Genomic DNA, 20970 nt, shown 5'->3' with positions numbered 1-20970 from the left:
ATTATTGCTATTACTATTTGTTTTCAAACCCTGGGATGACACGTATACTATGTATTAACGTAAGAAAGAACGGTAGTGTCCTTAGTTGACCTCAGGTTCGGATAAGGACCCGGTTAGCGATTCGAACCCTCGGGTTGGAGTCGTTACAGAGATTGCAGTTGACAACTCACACTCGAACCATATAATTGGTTCTAGCACGCCCGCAACATATCAATTCCGAATCGGATCTTAGGAGCCAATTTAAGCGTCAACAATAACAAACGCAGTGACGTAAATAACACAAAAAATCTGGATTCTACTAACCCAAGATTGTGATTGACCCCTTGAATAGTTGAAGGGAATTTTTTGACTAAAATTTAATTCAAGGGGTTTATTGCAAAACACTAATAGTCGATGGGAGTTTATTGCACTTTGCCATTTTTCCTAATATGATAGTTTTTACTCAATTGAATCAAATATTAATACTCCATTATTTTCTTGTTAAATATTCATGGCAAGAGTGTATCATCTAAGTTACACGCATATTGGGTGAGTATGACTTTTAGGTTCGATGTATCAAGTCTCCTAAGATAAGATAAATGAACATTTATAAAATATTTAATAATTTTGCCGCGTCATTATTTTTGTTTAAATTTAGGGTTAAAATCGTAAAACTATTCTACTTTTAAAATTATATCATCCTAAAAATAGGTGATGCAGCAAGATAACCAAGGTTTTAATGTACAACAAAGTACAAGAAGTGTTTATATGCACCCTAGAGGATCCAAATCCTTGAATAATACCTTCCTCAACAATTCATTCTTATTTCAACTCTCTTCATTTCCCTCCCTCCGGATCAAAATCCTCTCCGGGCAATACAGTACTCATGTACCCTTCAGTTAGTGATGTACGTTACGAAAATATTGAACATCACAACATTTTTATAAGGTACATAACTTACTAGACGGGACAACACACTATGTTGCAGGAGGGAGTTTTAGTCCCCCTCCCTGCCTCCATTAACACAGCTATTGAAGGGGTCAATCATTTTTGTTTATCAATTCAAAATTATTGATTCCTGTAAGCATGCATCAAAATTGAATGGGAAAAATAATTAATGTATTCATATACGAATATTGTATAAAAGAATAAGCAGGAAAATAGAGTTTTTTTAAAAGAATGGAGAGAGATAGAGATGGAGATAGAGATAGAGGAGCATAGAACTGCTCCAAAACAATCAGGTTGGAGGATAGAAATATGATGACAATGAAAAACCAAGGAATAGCAGACCCCCAATGGTAGCTACTGTGCCTTGTGAGATCTTGGATGCTAGCATGCTTCCTCCAACTACTGCCAATGATGTACAGATGGTGTGTCCCAGAGTAGCTCCCACTGCAACTCCAATTGCACTTTTGTGTGTTGCCAGCTGCAGAATCGAGAAAATTAATATATATACATATATATATATATATATATATATATATATATATATATAGTACATATATATTCTATAAATGCAGCCCAAATCTGTAGTTGCAATTAAAGGCTTCGACGAGAAGAGGCCAATTACAATTTACAATTACCAAGCAATCGTAACACCATGTTTTATATGGGCTACGGAAAGCAAACGGCAAGCTTTTGACATAAAATTCAGCATACAAAATAGAATGTGTTCCAAATATGAGGTTCAAAGGATAACATTTGATTGAGCAAATGAACAAGGAGAGCACAAAATCCTAAATATTAGGCTGGTCCAGTTATTTTTATTTCAATTCTTTTTGATAAATGAATGTTGTTTATGTACTCCTTAATAGAACATATATAGGCCAAGAAAGATTCAAGGATAAAGAAATTATCTTACAGCAATTGTCGCTATCTGGCTACGATCACCCCACTCCGCTAGAAAGGTTAAGATGAAAGACTGCACCACAAAGTATAGACACAAAGAAACACACACAAAAATCAGTCACATTTCAATTTATTCTCTTGAATTAATGGCAAAAATGTACAAAATAAAAATGTACCACAATATTACAGGACTACAGAACCTAGGTAACTTGAGAATGCACAAACAACAAAACATTAAAGGAAGTTGATTTTCATGAGACTTAGTGTCTTGCTACAAGTATCTACACACTAGGCATACCTCCAAGAATATCGGTGTACAAAATCGAGAAAAGATACGACGGACTGTTGTTTTCCCTCGTCCACCCTCCAGTTTCTCCTCTACCTGAAATTATGGGATGATAGCAAGTGAACAAACAACAAAGATTACAACATGTTTGACAACTGCATGAAAGTCGGCAAAAATATTGCAAACTCAATAATATTAGCTAGAGCAACTATTCAAACACTGATCAGACATGCTTGAAAAATGATGAAACCAAGCACAATATAAAATCAGTAACACATCTTACACTGTGTGAGAGAGGGTTTTATGAGCCTTTTGCAAGAGAACATGATGAACTAGAAATTTTATGAATGATTTTAGATTGGCCAACATCTCGCTAATCCAGTTGCAAAATTACAACCATTGATAAGATTATTGTTTTGGACGAAGGGAGCATTTGATGAGATTGATTTCATGGTACAATTTTTTCAAAATACACAATGGAGACTTGAGAGATGTGAAGGAAAGATGACTCCCCGCCCAAAGAGCCATTCAAGACATAATGACAAAGCATTACTCCCCGCCCAAAGAGCCATTCAAGACATATCAATTCGGGTGTGATGCTTTACGGAGTAAGCTTACTCCATCCCAATTAGTCGTCAAATCACAACATTACTGTTCTTTTGACACTCATAGGCTGTCATAGCAATATCTTTCCCCTTGAATCATCCCCTCTTGCATTGACAATTATCAAATTTGCAGCAAAAGTGGTTTTTCCATTTAAAATTTTAGATTCCAGTGTTACAGGACTCCTTTGCACATTCAATGCGTCTCAGTATGCAATCAAAGGTAAACAATTTTTCCAAAATTCTGCAAGTGTATGAGGGATTAGGAGCTAGTGAATCATCTCCTCTTGCATTTTCCAGTCGCTAAGAGACCTTTACCTATCGAAACCAATATATATATATATATATATCGTATCTAATTTGTAATATCGACACTGGCAAGTCAATGCCTCTAAGTGGAATGTCACAATCACAACCACCACCAGCACAATTATGCAACAAATACTAATATTCTCATACATAATTAACTATGCAACATTTTAAGAAAATTGTTTCATAGACATACAATTGGGGGAGAAAAAATAGTGTCACTAACACAACAGGCCAGGCATTGTATTCGGCATTGACAATTTATTCATTTTCTAACATTAATAGTTCATTTTTTCAGCAATGACATTTGGCACTGAGAGCTCAAAGACAAATACCGAAATCACAACCACGACCAAGATAATTCTTGGCAGACAATAATATGTCAAAAATTCAATCATGTGCTATAAATGTTCAAAATAATCATTTTGAAAGCATAAAAATAGAATTATCATCAATTTTTTATAAAAATAATTTGAATGGACAAAAAGTGAAATAAGTGATGGAAAAGCACCAAATTGCATCAAAAACTAGAATAGTTATAATAAAAACTAATATCTATAGCCAAAGGTAAAGAACAACAAGCATTATATTCCAGCCCCTATCAAAATATAAATCAAGACATTGCAATTAAAGTGAAACAAAAACTAATAATCACTACTGAATAACAGTATTGAGTAACAAAACATACTTCCTCCATTTCCTTTTTCTGGGATCCTTTTGAATCTGATCCCCATGCAATATAGAGCAACCGCAGCCCGAAAAAAGCATAAAGAACTGGATATATATATAAAACATAAAACGCTTGTCAAAAATATATATATAAAACATAAAAGAAAATTCAGAATTTAGGTGTCTATCTAGCTTATGAGATCCAAATGGCAAACACTAAATTTCCTTCATGATGCAATGTAAAACTCGTGTGTTAGGAGACTTAAAGAACATTCAACATTCTATTTGATACGAAGGATGAAAATTTGGAATATAGAAAAAGTATTAGCATTTCCCTCATGCTGTTTGGTTGATTAAGATGAAATGTGGAAAGCAGTGAAGGTGTATTGCAGCATTTGACCATTTAGAGAGAGATGTTTCACTCCTCCTAACCTCCCACTCTTGGGCCCATGGGGAAGGGGCTTGCCTCCTTCCTCCCTTTCCCTTCCCTCTCCCCTAGGCCTTTCATCCTCCACTTTCTCCTCCCATTTATCCTCCTTACAAGCGGACTCTAATACAAAATGTATAGAACCATATGCAATCTTTCTACTATCAAGCAACGAGTAAAGCTACACATCTCGTATATCCGCAAAGGGGCAGGTCTGGTTTTGCTACTGGGAGTCGCTCTATATATATAAAACATATATACTAAATACCAAACCAAATCTACTAAAAAAATTCTTGAAGGAAGCATCACACTTGAACTGGAAAAGAATGTGTGATTTTATCTTAGTAATTGAAATTGAAAAATAATACCTGTAGCTGCACTGTTTGTATGCTTCCTCGATATCAAATTTGGTACGATTTTACCAAGTCCAGTGGAAAGTACCTAAATCACATGTACAACATATTTGCTCTTATAGAAATTCCCATAAAAGAAAAAAAACTAGAAGGCACTGCTTCAAAATCACTAAAGCCATCTACTGCAATAAACAGATAAAGGTTACCAATAGGGCTGCAAATGAACCGAGCTGTTCATGAACAGCTCGGGCTCGGCTCGTTAAGGGCTCGGCTCGGGCTCGTTCATTAAGCAAACGAGCCGAGCTTGAGCCCAATTTCTAGACTCGTTTACTAAACGAGCCGAGCCTGAGCAACGTTGGGCTCGGCTCGCATAGGCTCGTGAACATGGGCTCGTTAAGGCTCGTTAGGGCTCGTGAACAAAGCTCGTATCAGGCTCGTTACATATATCAAGCCCATTCTATATATATCAGGCCCATTTGTTTTTATTGTACATTTAAAATGTTTAGTCCATATTATTTTTAAGTTTAGACCAGCTCATATTTTTCATTAATATGGCCCAAGCATTATAACTCATTAGCCCAAAGAAAATCCACCATAGATCCATAGCCCAAATAAGATTTCGTCTCACCCATTAAATTAGAACCCATCTCATCCATTGATTTTGTAAGATATCAAAACACCCTAAAACTACATCCCACCATTCAGATCTACCTCTTCTCCACAACATCGTCAGTCTCTCTCTCTCTATCACTCACTCACAAGTTACGAATCAACTCCACCGGCGACGACAACCCTTCCATCTACACAACTACCTCTCTGTCTCTCTCTAATCAACTCAATCGCCATAACTCTCTCTCTCAGATCTGAATGCATCGTCCGTCATCATCATCGTCGGCCGCGGTCCTCTGTCTTCGCCATGGACGTCGTCCGTTTCCCGCCGTCGTCTGTGCCGCTGTCCCTCCATCCTTGTCATCATCGTTGGCCATCCTTTGTCCTTGCCATCAATTAGGTACTGCATCAATTAATTTTTTGGCAAAACTTTATTTTCACTTTAATTCCATGGATCTGGACAACCTCAAAACATTCTTTAGGCAGTTACAGACAATTTTGTTTAGCCTTTTCTTCTGCTTCCTCTAAATTTATGAAGACTAATGCTCAATGGCCACAGGTAGCTAAATTAATTTATCTCCAACTTATTTTCCTCTGTGATTTCTTTTTCTACTTAATATATACAATGTTTCAGTGGTTCTATAGATATTAGTATCATGGGAATTTATAACTTTTTGACGTGTTGTATTTTCATAGAAAATGCATAATGCACTCGTGCTCAATTTTGTCCTTTTTTCTTTTTTCGAAATTAACCCTTAATTTGTTCTTGAAACATAAAAGCTTGCACTACTGCACCTTTTTTTTTTTTTTTTGCCCTTTTTCTTTTTGCTTATGTGATAATTGATAAAGCAATGGAAAAAGGTATTGTGGCCTGTAGAATACTAATTAATTTTGAATTTTATATTTATTTTTTTTTTATTAAACGAGCCGAACCCGAACTTTTAAAATCAAGACGAGCCCGAGCCCGAGCTCAAATTTTTGAGCTCGTCACGAGCTGAGCCCGAGCCCGAGCCCGAGCTGATCCCATAAACAAACGAGCCGAGCCCGAACAGCCTAAAGCTCGGCTCGGCTCAGCTCAGCTCATTTGCAGCCCTAGTTACCAATCCAGTAGAAGCATAAACGAGAAGGAAAAGAAAGATCATATGATGAAATAGAATTGGGAAAATAGTTGGCATAGTTAATTTTAACTGCCATAACATGAAATAGAAAAGAGTAAATGGTTTTTAATAGTAAACTTACTGTCATTACAATCAAGGCACTTAGTGCACCAGACAAAACAATTGACTTGGGATGACGCATTGCCAAAATAGCTGCAATTATGAAAGTTTCATCTCCAATCTGGCAGCACGGTCACAAGTTAAAAAATTCATCAGAGGAAAGACAGCATGCTGTTGCCCAACTGCATTTAGCAATCAAATATACTAAAAAGGGCTATTGAGAAGCTGTTTCTTTTTTCACTTTTGAAGTAGTCGTATCATGCAACTTATTGAAATTGTGATCCTTTAGAGAACACCATAAAATTGACATGGATACAAAAATAAACAACTTCGGTAGTGACCATGAGTGTATAAATGAAACTGGCAATATACTATGAAGTAAGTGCACAAACCTCGCTGACGATAATCATTGACAAACTGGTAAGGAACGCATCGAGAACTCCAAGACCAGAATCCAAATTGACAGGTAGAACAACAGTTTCTTGATCATTCCAATCACTCCCAAGTTTTTCAAGAACCATCTGTCCCAGAAATTTACATAAAACCATAGGAGAAAAGCACAACAAAGTTAGGTGTTGTAAATTTACCCAACAAATAAGAAATTAATGATGCACATGCATGGCATTCATAAATATGGAGTGAGAAACAGGGAACATGCAATGTTTGCTCGTGCGAAAAAATATGGGTAACAAAACCAACGGAAGAGTGTTCTAAAACTTAGTTTACATTGTTATATTGGGTGATTACACATTTCAAATCTCACACTCCATGATTTAATGTTTTCTAGTAGTGAAATGAACAGTACATATTATTTTACCTCTTTAAGTAAAAAGAACAAAATTGATCATTGTTTGGAATGCATTTTAAGGGGAGAAAAAGGGAAGAAAATGACCAGAAATGCTATCTTCAAGAAATAATTCATAACGGGGAAGAGATACCAGTAAAAAAAGTGAGAACGCCTTAGCAGAATTTTTTACATTGGGTTCATTTGAGATGGTACAAACTAAGAACCTAACATTATGTCATTCCATATGTGGTTATGATACACTAGGCTGCCAGGGTGGCATTAGTTCATCATTTATTTATTTTTTTTTTTTTTCGGAAAGTTCATCATTTAATATTATATCTACTAAAAACTCTTGTCAGAATGTTAGTAAACAGAAAACCAAGCAAGCAAGCCACATAATATTCGTAACTATTTTGTGGATTGCAGAAAAAAAAAAAAAAAAAAAAAAAAAAAAAAAAAAAAAAGAAAACCCTCCAAAACCTTGATTTCCACCAACTAAATTTAATGAATTTGAGGTCCAATGGTAAAACAGGTACCTGTTGGATTTCCGTAAGGGGAGAAAAAAAGTGGCATAATTGACAACGGTCTTACAGACCTTTCGAAAAAAGAATCAGGGTGAATAGATTGATTTGAAAGCCTTTATTTGTACATTTTAAATAACAAGCCCTTCAAGTTTGGTTAAATACCACCCTCAAGTTTCTTTCGAAAATAACTATCTCTTAAATTCATTTTCACTTTTCCGTCCTAGCTTCCGTTAAACATATATAAAAAGACAATTTTATTCCTAAATATCCTTTGACCTGGTCAAAAGTGCTCTCTAACCTTAAAAAATTTAAATAAAAAAACTACAATATATCTAAAAACACTACAAATTTATAATTATAGATATATCATATATATATATAAAAGGTTGTTCCTGTCCTCTCCATAGTTGATGGTGGTGGTGATTGTGGTGGTGAATTCCATTCCTGTGGCAAGCTGATCATGGAGGCTAGAGTGAAGATTCGAATTTGAATGACAAAATGGATTCATTTTAACAAACTATAAGGCGAGGATCAACGTGAATCCCATAGTCAGTAAGATGACCAATCCCGCATCTTTGATTCGCGAAGGTTGCAAATCCATATTAGAGAGATTGGGACTGATCTTTGGTTGATGCCGTATTGGATGCATTGGATCGGGTTTTCCACTGGGTCTTTTGGCTAAAGCTCCCTAGCGAGGCGCACTACTACTACCATTACGTTTGCCTTTTACAATGAAAAGTGGGTCGGTTCTATCAATCAATGAACTCAAAATATGCTTACCTTTTTTTTCTTTTTCCTTTTTTTTAAAGAGAGAGATATGTCTGGTATATCTATATAATTTGTAAATTTTAAATATATCTTAATTTTTTAATCCAATTATTTAGGTCAAAGAATTGTTTTGACAAAATTTAAAGATATTTACATTATTTTATAGTTAAAGTGTGAATGAAAAACAGAATAAAAATTTATAAAGTAAGTTATAATTATTTTTAAAAGATATTTTATAGGATATTTAACCAAATTTGGATAGGGGACAGTGAAATTAATCTTAAATTTAAATTTAAGTTCAACTCATTTAATAATTAAACTTAAATAAGCTCATCTTAACAGATTATTAAAAACTTAAAACTAAAATTTAATAATTTCACGCTTTAATTGAACTTAGATCCGTTCGCTTTAATCTTCCAAAGCGGGGGAGCCTTAGTAAAAGATTAAGGGTTTACAATAAAAAATTTGTAAAGCAATTACAGGCAACCAAACACCTCAAAATGCCAAAAACCGTATCTGATAAAACGTTTCTATGACAAAACACAGAGCATATAATTTCATCTTTCAACAATTTGCTCAGCAACTAAACAAGACAAAAACAGGGGTGCCGGCATAGATCTAATCCACTTGACTCATTCCTGTCGGTATCAGCCCCAGATTCCTGAAACTCAAGCTCAAAACAATCAATGCATAATGAAATAAAACCTAGACACACAGCACTTAAGCAATACCTGAGCTGAAACGCCAGAGACGGCCAAGAGTACAACGCCGATGACAAAAAGGTAACGACCGAAACCACCCTTCCTAGGGCTTGAAAACAAACCCATGATTTTCAATTTCAAGCTCTTCGTCGCAAATCCAATACCCACTGGGAAAAGAAAAAAAAAACGAGAAACCCAGAGAAATCGAACGGAAAATTAGAGATTTTCCCGAGAAAGTAGATGTAATTCAAAAAAGGGATCACTGCATCGAAAACTCACAGATCGAGATGGGATTTATTCAAAGACCTAGTAGAGAGAGAAATAGAGAGAGAAGACACGCATCGTATCCCCAGATACTTTGCGTTCGAACAAGATCTCCAAAAAAGTGCCTTGAAAACTAGGGATTTGTGTTGTAATCAAGTGTATAGTCAAAGTATTCTCTATTATATATATATATATATATATAGTAAAGTATTACACTGTATTTTAGAATGGAAAAGAATAGTATGAATATGAATTGTGATTTACACACACTCCTCATATTCGAAGAACCAATAGTAGACAGACAAGTGTCACTGCTCCTGCCCTTCTTCGTTCATCGGAGATTTGTGTTGTAATCAAGTGTACAGCCGAAGTATTTTCTATTTTATATATATATATATATAGTAAAGTATTACAGTGTATTTTATAGGGCTGCAACTTGGGCGGACTAACCCAGCCCAACCTGAAAATTTGAAATTTGGACTTTAAGTTTACAAATCGGATTCATGTTCGGATTGGATTTTGTCAAAACTCAGACATATTCAGGTTGGGTTCGGGTTCAACCCGAACCCAACCCAAAATCCAAAAATAAAAAAAAGAATTTTCTTTTTCTTTTTTTTCCTCCGTTGTCTCTTCTCTCTCTTCTTTCTCTCTCTTTCTCTTTCTCTTTCTCTTTCTCTGTGTACCGTCCCCATACATTCAAGGTAGCAGTTGCAGAGAGAGAGAGGGGGGCAAGCTTGAGAGTTAAGAGACAGCGGTTGAAGCTTGCAAATCAGCGAACGGCAAACTAGAACAACGGGCGATGAAAACTGAAAGATCTGGATTTTGATTTTTTCAACGATCTGAAATGGTTGAGAGTTGAGAGATAGCGGTTGAAGCTTTGCCAACGGCGAACGGCGAACCCGATCTGGAACAGCGGACGATGGAAACTGAAAATTTTGGTTTTTTATTTTTTGAACAATCTGAAATTATATACCGATATGGGTTTTGAACTTTTGATTGTTGCAGATAGATGAAACTGAAATATATGGGCTTTGAAGTTCTGATTCTTGTAAATTTTGTAATTTGCAGTTGTTGCAGAGAAAGAGAGAGAGAGAGGGGGGAGGCAAGTTCAGAGAGAGGCGATTGGGGAAGGATAAAGTGATTTGCCCTAAATAAAATACTATATATATATAATTTGTTTTTAATAATAATATAATCAAATATATAATATATATATATATATATATATATAAATTTCCAAAAACAAAAAAATTAAAAAAAATATTTCAACCCGTCAACCCGACCCAAGCCGTCAAAAAATATTCGAGCTGAGTTATAATCATAACCCATGTTGAATATAATTCGGGTTGGCCCAACCCAACCCGATTCGGGTTGAGGTTGGGTTGGGACTGGGCTGGGTTGGGCCAACCCAACTTGCAGCCCTAGTATTTTAGAATTGTGACGGCCCTGGTTTTTCAAGCCAGTGCGTCCTGTGATGAACCGAAGATTGACCCGATAACGGATCCGAATGCGAAAGCGAAAATAGAAAGTAAGACTCTAAGAAGTCAAAGTGACATTCCATGAGGTCGTGGAACTCAATGAGAACTGATGCGGGAACGAATGATCAGAAAAAGACCGAATAGGCCCCCAAGGGCAATATGGTCATTTTTGAAAATTGTAGATTCGGGTACCACCGAGCATACCGCTGGAAGGACAACGAAAAACTAATCAAGATAGACTCAAGAATCGCATGATTCGGAGTCCGGACGAAGGAGAAACGGCATGACGACGAAAAACAGACACTTAAAGCTTTAAGGGCAAATTGGTAATTATCCAGAAATATCCGGGTGTAACTGAGCACACCGTTGGATAGACAACGAAAAATTAATCAAGTTCAAAAAAAAATTCACTTCAATCGAAATCCGGACGAAGGAGAAAAGCCCAAAAGAAGAATTGACGTCGCGGCGGCCCGACAAGGGGCCATGACAGCCCCATGCGCACGCCCATGCGCGCGCCCATGCACGCCGCACACCCGCTGTGTGCACCATGGCTGGCAACAGCCCATAAAGCTGCTGTGTGGTTTTTTTTTCAGAAAATTCCAGAACAGAGGCTGAATTTGGAGGCCTAGATGAATTTTTTTGCAAAAATACAAAGGAGAAACCCCCCTCAAAATTGAGTTTTCTATGTAACTCGAAAGAGAATTCAAAAAAAACTTACTGCAAAATGGCCAATATGCCCTCCCAAGAAATCTGGTCAAAAGAGCTAAAAAGCTGTTAAAATGAAACTAGAAACTGAAACTTCACAAGGGATTTCCGGTACTAAGACAATGTTTTCTGGAAAAACACGAAGAAGAAACCTCCCCTAAAATCACGTTTTCTAAGCGACCATATCAAAAGAAGAAAATAAAACTAATGTGAAAAGTCTATAATGCTCCTAGAACAGATTATGCAACAAAATTGAAAAATGGTTCCATAGGAAGCTCAAATCACAAAGGAAAGGGTTTTTTCGGGAAACGATCATGTACGCAAACGGAAATGGTGATTTTGAGCGCGCGGGAATGGTTCGCGGCTCCCGAAAATGGCTGAATCAAAATCCGACCCCCCAACGGCCAAAAAGGCGAAAATTAACTTGAAATTGAAAATATGGAAGCCAAAATTGACAAATGATTTCAAATGATCGTTTGGCCCTTGGCCACACTTCAAACATGATTAATGAGACTCTACAAAAGAATAAAAATGAGATTCCCACACCCGATGCAAAAGTTATAATACAATGTCTAAGCATTTTTCAACATTTTCATATTAAGCCTTGAAAACGAAAGTGCATAGAAAGCAAGATACATGTCATTGGCTTCTGGCCTCATCTCATACATGTCAAAGACATTATAAGGAGTGTACTTATGTACACATTACAAAAATAGAATCAAATTTACACATTTTGACATATAAAGCTATAAATGGCATTTCAAGCCAACATTTACAAGAAATGAGAACTTCAAGTCTACAAATCATCCAAGCATGATGTGAATCCCGAATCTTGATCCCGGTACCTGAAAAATGTCCCCACTACGTGGGTGAGTAACATAAAGCTACTCGTAGGAGATGAACATGCATCGACCTAGCATTTTACAATTATATCACCTTAAGGTGAAACATGTCAAAGAGGCTCATGCCACCTAACGTCTATATCAAAATGAGACTCAGGGAGCATCCTAAGCTACTCATGTAATTTAAAATGAACAACGGCATACAAGTATACATGCTCAAGTATACTAAACAATGTTAAACATGTTATACAACATACAAGCATACATTTCCAAGTATACTAAACCACATTAAGACAAGTCATGCAATGTCTAAGCATATTTACACAAGTATGCATTTTATATGAAAATCTCGTAAATCAAGTATACTGACACAAGTATACTAAGCTAAGAGAGATACGCCTAAGACAAGTATACACGGCACAAGCATACTAAATAAAATCTAAACTCACAATGCAAGCATACAAGTTCAAATACACTATATGAGATCTAAATGCACAAAACAAATATACAGTTTCAAGTATACTAAATAAGATTCAAATATCCAAAGCAAGCATTAATTCTCAAGTTACAAGTAATCCATGATTAACAACTTGAAATTAAATGCGAAATCAAATAGTGGAAAGACTAGGACATGCGGTCACTAGACCAAGCAAGTGTTTCCAGGCAACTACGACCCATAAGGCACTACCTAGTGCGCACATACATAAGTTATTCCGGGCAATTACGACCCACAAGGTACTACCTAGTGCGCACTTATGACTTAAAAGATTCTTATCTCCGTACTAGAGCCAAACCTTACTCATCACGTGAAATACGTCCTTACAAGCTTCCCATAATCAATAAGTTCAAAACTTATACTAAAATCAATAAGTTATACTAAACTTATATCAAAATCAATAATGCATAAAACCATCTTCCATGCACAAATAAGGTTAAATCCACACAAACCATGTCCTAAGATTCAAATCTAAATAGCATACGACATGTCAAGTCTCCAATGTGCAATTATACACAAAGTAAGAATTTTTTACAACAATTGAATCACATTACCATCATAAGCAACAAATACTAAATAAGCTTCAATTTAGTAACAAACTTTCAAGGTAAACAATTGTAATATTCTAACAAGTTATATACCTACACAAGATATATTTAAACAAGATTTACAAGTCAATAATATTCTATATCATGCTAAGTCCAATTACCATTTTAAGAGGCCCTAAGTACTAATTCTACATCCAATTAGTAATATGCTCACAAGGTAACTAATTTCACTACATTAAAAGGGATTTTAAACCTAACATGAAAAGTCTCTAGATTTCATATTAATCCCAAATAAACTCAAATTAACCCAAAATCAATTTAAGTGCCTACAACACTTAAAAATAAAATTAATTAAGCTAATTAATTAATTTTCTCTAGATTTTCAAACATATCTAAATGTCTTCAATTTGATATATGTTAAAGAACTCACCAAGGCCTACTTTAATATCACATTACAAGTTGATTATATGCTTGATACAACTAGGTGAATTAAACTTTCACAAAAGATAAATATTAAATAAAATTTGTAATTCTTATTCAAATAATCCCAATTTAATATATATCAACCACCATACCAAGGCTTAAATTTCTAGCATGTCACAATTTAATTCTAAATTGCCTAGCATTATGAAAATTAAATCTTAAACAAAGAAAATAATTAAATTAAATTCTATAACTTGAACAAGGCATGCTCACAAGTTGTATATGCTCATATAACAATCAATACAACATTAATATAACCCCAAAACATCCCCTACCTCAATTTGCGATGAAAATCTCAAAAGCCCACCGAAAAAAAAGTGCTCCGAATCAGACGATACCGAAGGGTTCTGTCGGGGACAACACGATCTACATGAACCCACAAGAAGCCCCATCAAAATCACAACTTGACTTCAAACCCGAACTCAAAATTTGGCCAAAAACTGATTCTAATAAGGGTGAAAGAAACGCGTAGTCAACACGAACACAAAACGCAAAGGCCCTATTATGTTCTGACAAAGAAATGAAGTTCAAATAAGGAGAGAGAAGGTGGCAGCCTCCCTTGGGCTGCCATGGAAGCTTCAGGTCGTGCAAGAGAGTGGGGAAGATGAAAAAAAAAAATATCTCATCCCCCTTTTATAGAAATCTCAAAAAGTTCCCCGAACGAGCCCCACCTGGTCCGGAAAAGTGAAATTTGAGCAGACGCGCGCAAATGATGAAACTCCATGAACGAAAAAGATTCAAAATGAGAAAATAAGAATAACGGAAGAAACGACGTCAAAAACTGAGTTCTGATCAGAAAGTTATGCCCCGAACAAGTTCGGCGGCAACTAGGGTCAGAAACTCTAAAACTGGAGAAAAATGACCAGAACGGAATTCTATGAGTACATGACTCGACGAAAAGTGAAAATGAATCCTGTACGAGGATCCAGACTCACAATGAGCCATTTTTGTAATAACTTTCATTAATTGCATAATGGCCCCTCCAAAAAGTGAAAACTGCACTAATGACCCAGAATGAAAATATCTTCCAAAAATATTTTCTTAAAAACCCCTGAAATAAAATATCTTTAAAAGATATTTATAAAAAACACCCCAAGAAAAGAGAATAATTCCAAAGAACTTTGCATCCATGCCCCTACGGACACCGGGAGCAACCAGAATACTTTCTTGCAAAAGTAAAGATACGTATTTCGTGGAAACCACTTAGAATGAAGATACGTGAAGTTAAAAATGAACTCCGAACTCAAAGAGTGAGGTTACGCCAACAAAGTGACAAACGGGGAAAAGGACGAAATATGAATAAGGACAAAAAAGTGAGTAGTGTCGAAAAACAAAAATTGTGGAAATGACTCGGTCCTCAAAGGAAGTTGTCAATCCAAAGGAAAGAGTCTCAGAAACCATTTCCGAGCACTCGAGATGACACTAAGCGACGAGAAACTGAACTCAGAAAAAAGAAATTTCAACGAAAAAAAATTCATCCGTAAAATTCTGAGGAAAAAGGAAAGGAAGGAAATGACCGGGTCATTACAAGAATGGGAAAGAATAGTATGAATATGAATTGTGATTTACACACACACTCTCATATTCGAAGAACCAATAGTAGAGAGAGAAGTGTCACTGATCCTTCCCTTCTTTGTTCAATAGAGTTTTGCGTTTCCTTTCTTAATAGAGGTGCTCTGTTCATCAAAGGTTGGACGTGCTCTTGTAGCATGTTTGCTACTCATCTTTCTTGATCTGATCAGCGCTGCCTCTCATCTGGCCGCCATCGACTATGGGTCGTGGCTGGTTATTGCCGGAAGAATCTGTGAGGATGGTGCATAGGTTTTCTGTTGTTTTCTACTCTAGGTGGTGTTTTATTGGTACAGATGCGACTTTCAATGATGGTGGTTCGCTGGCGAGTGGTCAGTTCCCTCCGTTTAGTCAGTTCGACCCAACACCTCCATCCTTTCTCACGTCGTACAAAGGCCAAACATCATATTTGTATGCAATGGGTACTTTTCAATTCAAGCATTTTCATTTTTTTGCAAAGTTTGCGCATAAGGGCATTTTGGACATTTCATTTGAAAAATAAGACTTGGCTTAACCATGGTCATTATGAAAATGATGATGTGACGAGAGCGTGTGCACAAAATAATACACAACACTTTGAGTTTGGAAATTAGTGTCAAGTGGGCATCATACTTTAAATTTATAAACCGCTTAATACCTATACTATGTAGTATGAGTGAGAAGGGATCGTCCCAAGAGATTATATGTGTTGGAATTTAACTTCGACGCTAGCATATCAAAAGATTGCAAAAGAGATTTGATGAAATGATTAAACTACTTCAATTAATGAAAATACAATTAAAATAAACTAAGTAGAGATAGGGATATAAGAGATATGAAGAAAGGACTTAGGGTGTTGGAATCACCACTAAACTCATGTAATTAACCACTTGCTTTCCATTAATGGGGAATACATTGTTGTGAACAAAATGCGACTACTAATTGCAATATTAAGCATAGACCATCTAATTTAAGCATGAATTGTCTTACCTAAACTAATTGTAGCACAGCCCATCTAGTTTAAGCATGACCCATCTAGGTAGCAACAATTGTAGCACACATTAATCTAGAGAATCATGGAATTTGCAATAATAAGCCATGGAATATCTAAGCAATCATAGATTGTCTACCTACCTACAAGCATGAATTAAATTGTAGAACAACCCATCAAGCATAAGTATAGACCATCTAATTAATTGACAAACCCATTTAATGAAACCCATGCTTAGTCATCACTAAATCCTTAATTAATCACACATAGACATGCAACCAACATAGAGAATCTAGTGTAGAGATCAATTCCCAAATAATCACATATAAGACAACATGTGATCAAATAGAGAATCAATAGAAAGAATTAATCCATATAAATCATGCAAGAAATAATTCCTAATTTAATCACACATAGACATGTAAATAAACTAGAGAATTAATAGGAAGAATTAAATCATAGAAATCATAGAAATATACCAAGATTCATTAAATTCACAAGGCTAGAACACTAATCATAACAATATTTATGAATCCCCAAAAATAGAAATACAAGGGTTTAGATTACATAAGACTTAGGGTCATCCAAGATCTAAGTATAGATCTAGCCAATCATGGAGGAGGAAGATGTGGTCATGGAATCAAGCTCCAAATATGGCTCCATCTTCTTCTTCTTTAAAGCTCTAGAGATGGAGAGAGAGAGAGAGTGGTCTAGAGATGGATCTTGAGATGTGCCTCCACTTCCCTCTTTTCTTCTAACCCTAATCTCTAACTTTGCTAGAGAGAGAAATAAAAAATACAATGTAAAAAATAAAATGATAAAAAGCTCATTTACAAATGGGTTTCGTCCCTTTATATAGAAGGTCCTTTTCTTAGTCACTAACTTAGGAATATAGCCCCAAAAATATCTAATCCCATACTATGTGATAGGTGGACTTTTGGGCACGCACGGAATAAGACAGCTCACTGCCAGCAATATTCGATCGATCCAACTTTTAAGTTCGATCGATCCAACTTGTTCGATCAATCTCACTTTTTCTGCAATCGATCTCACTTCGCAGCTTTTTAGGATCAGCCTATTTTTGCTCTGGATCAGCCTCCTTTTGCTCCGGATCATCACTAAGACTTAGTTTGACTCCAAAAAGGCCTTAAGAAACCATTTTTAGCCCATTTTAACACTATTGACCTGAAATAGACAAAAACACAAATAAGTACTAAAACGGGTAAATAAGATAGATAAAGATCCTAGAATACTCAAGCTTAAGGGGTTTAAAAATGTACTTTTCAGCGCTCATCACACCCCCAAACATAAATATTGCTAGTCCCTAGCAATGAACTATGAAGTAACGAAATGAAATGAACAACTAAACAACTATAACTAGAAAGCAATGAAATGATAGCGCCACTTTCGTAGGGAACATGATTGCACTTAGCAGATGCAACAAGCCTTTTAAACCCCTAGGTTACCCCTAGTGGACGAGTGAAGTCCCGTGAGGGTTTCCAGAAATGATATCCACAAATATTAAGCTCATTCTTTACCAATATTACAAACAAGCATTGGGAGAAAACTACCTCAAGTATATAATTTTTCAACCATTTCCAAGCAATCTCCCAAAATCTCAACATCAAGCAAGCAAAAATGGTCCTCCACATATCAAGAAAATGATCATGCAAATCAAAATAACTCTAGAATCCTTTTGAGTGGATCGGCATCAAATATGTTGCTATCTAAGCCAACTAAAGAATTAATCACATCCTTACCCTCAAACTAGCACACAAATCTAGTACCGATCATCAAGACAAAAAATGGACCTTTTATTAAAGCTTATTCCTCTAGGTGCACTTATTCTTTTCACTCGATTTTTTTTTTTTTTTTATAAAAAAAAAAAAAAAAGGATCAAAGATGGAAGCATGATACAATGTGTTGATCTATTAAGCTTTCTAGTGATTCATGAGGTCGAGCGTTAGGTCAATGATTCCCAAACCAGACGGCTTTAGGTCATTAGGCGTTCAAACACCCCTACGGACTTACAAGTTCAAATCAACTAGGTTACAAATCAAAACAACCTCCATATAATTATTTCCCACTTCTTACCTTTTGGGAGAAGTCCTCACTTTTTATTAACTTTTTTTTTTTTTTTTTTTTTGTAAGCAAGTTCAATTATTAACCTAGAGTTTGGGCCCTCCACCTTTCGGCACGAGAAGTTCAGTGCTTGATGAGGCTAGAATCCCGGCTACTTGGTGAAAAAGGGTTGTTATCCACCTTTATCAAGAATGAAAGCTTTCAATGCACTACTAGCCCAATTGGGATATAATCAATTCAATAATCAACAAAGCATGTACCCCACAAATGAATGCTAGTGTGCGCCTATGCTAATGTACAATCCCAAAGTGAATCTCAAAACAATCACAAAATCAAGATGATGTGGATCACAAATGCAAGCAAGATATCAATCTTTCAAAAAATTTACTCCTAAATGGCTTTCACAAGGTATACAAGGAGTATTGGACTCTCAAGTCATGCAATTTTTAAATTGTAAGCAATATAGTCCTCAAAAGATCAAAATCATCGCAATCATCGATCTTAAATCTCAATCATGCATTTAAAGTTCAACTTTAAGTAGAATGCAACAAAGACACTTTACCCCCAAACTTAAACTGCACATTGTCCTCAATGTGCAATGAGAACAATGGAAAAGATGGAAAGAGTATACCATAGTGGTGAAAATATGAAGCCCGGCTATGATCCAATTCGAAAGAGGTCTCCCCCAAATTTAGAATCAACAACCTACTTGAATAACCACACTAGCAAACTCACATCAAATATTAAATGGGAGAAGATAAGTAAATCAAGTATTCTAAGGCAATATAGCACAAGATAAAATGGAGATATGAGATCAAGCCCTAATATAAATCATAAGGTATGCATGACTACACATAAGGGCACAATGGTGAAATTTTTTATATTTTCTTTTTATGAAAGCAAGTATATACAAAATGCAAGAAAAACAAAGAATAAAATGTAAGAACAAAATGCAAAAGTAAAAAAAAAAAAGAAAACAAAATGCAATGAAAGAATATATACAATGTAAGAAATGAAAAACAATATGTACAATGCAAGTATATACAAAATTTTCTTACTTTTTGTTTTTCATATATATATATATATATATATATATATATATATATATATATATATATATATATTTCATATGACATAACAAGTATGTACACACGCACAAAAATAAAACAAATAAACATGCAAGGAATGAAAATGCAAGGAAATAAGGGATGCAAATTTTTTTTATTATTATTTTTATGTGAAAACATGCAAAGAAAAAAACGAAAAATGCAAGAAATATGCAAAATGGGTGTTAAGTTTAATGTCTCTAACAAGACAGAATGCTACTTTGAAAAACTATCTTTTTTTATTATTTTTTTAAATTAAAAATTAAAAATTGAAAATATTTTTGAATTTTTGACAGATAAAACAAAATAAAGAAAAGAAAATATTTTTGGAGTTTTTTTTTTTAATTTTTTTTTTTTTTTGAAAAATAAAATAAAATAAACTAAATAAAATAAAAGAAATATTTTTGGGATTTTTTAAATATAAGCAAAAATAAAAATAAAAGTAAAAGTAAAAATAAATTTTCAAAACTTGCAGACATGTTCGATCGATTTGACAAAATGCTCGATCAATCTGACAGAAAGGTGAAATATGCAGGTTTTTGGGTTCAGGAATTTTTCTAAGTGTTGGAACTCAAGATCGATCCAATGATGAAGTTGGATCGATCGAAGAACTTCAGATCGATCTAGGAATGTTTTCGATCGATTAAACAGAGAGCTCAAATATACAGGTTGATGCAGGCTCAAAAAAAAATTCTAAGTGTGGGAACTCAAGATCGATCGAATTTTGAAATTGGATCGATCGAAGACTTCAGATCGATCTAGGAATGAATTTTGATCGATTGGACAGAGAGGTGATTTGGATGCAGGTGAATGCAGGTCGAAAAATTTTCTAAATGTTGAGTGCAATCCACAGTTCGATCGATCGAACTCCAATTTGAGATCGATTGAACTTGTGCCAAATGCTCAATTATGACATAAAAGTGCATGCAATCCTTATCACAGTTCCTTGACATGCATATGAACCCAAAACAAATATCTAGGCTTCGCAAGAAATGAAAAACAAAAAGAAATGAGGAAGGAATAGAGTCGTGAAACTCTATGAATACTAGTGTTTAATGTCTCTAGCAAGACGTTGGACCAACTCACTAATCAAAAGAATCAAAAATCGGATATGAAACATCCTTATTGATCCTCTTTTCACTTTTCTCATTTAATGTTCCACTTATGACAATGAAATCATCCTCCAAAAGAATGACTTGAAAAGATATGAAAGAGATGATATTGTTCTTGTCATCCATGGTCTTGAAAACAAAATCAATCACGGTTAGGCTTGCCTCAATTTTGTGCTTTTGAAGTGTATTCAAAGAATCACTTCCTTTGTGAATTGACAAGTCAATGTCTTTCAAAG

At 35.2% G+C, this 20970-nt stretch overlaps 1 protein-coding gene across 2 annotated transcripts; it reads right to left on the bottom strand.

Moving 5' to 3' along the window:
- Nucleotides 1-1081: 1081 nt before the first annotated feature.
- LOC132311606 (GDT1-like protein 4) lies at nt 1082-9578 on the bottom strand. 2 transcript variants are annotated; one of them, XM_059809607.1, is made up of 9 exons: nt 9359-9577; nt 9110-9246; nt 6692-6820; nt 6322-6420; nt 4489-4561; nt 3713-3798; nt 2126-2209; nt 1841-1900; nt 1082-1405 (listed from the first exon to the last, which is right to left on the bottom strand). In XM_059809607.1, exons 2-9 carry the CDS (start codon nt 9203-9205, stop codon nt 1217-1219), a joined length of 816 nt encoding a protein of 271 aa, XP_059665590.1. In that variant the 5' UTR covers nt 9206-9246; nt 9359-9577; the 3' UTR covers nt 1082-1216. The 2 variants fall into 2 exon arrangements, with proteins under 2 accessions (XP_059665590.1, XP_059665589.1); XM_059809606.1 differs by having other exon boundaries at nt 9110-9578.
- Nucleotides 9579-20970: the final 11392 nt, after the last annotated feature.

This window comes from Cornus florida, unplaced genomic scaffold, assembly GCF_030987335.1.
Source record: "Cornus florida cultivar Cherokee Brave unplaced genomic scaffold, ASM3098733v1 CherokeeBrave_3.0.0_Hap2_Chr06, whole genome shotgun sequence".
Classification (NCBI taxonomy): Eukaryota; Viridiplantae; Streptophyta; class Magnoliopsida; order Cornales; family Cornaceae; genus Cornus; species Cornus florida.
Note: the sequence above shows the minus strand (reverse complement) of the source record. Positions and strands in the feature narration are given on the sequence as shown.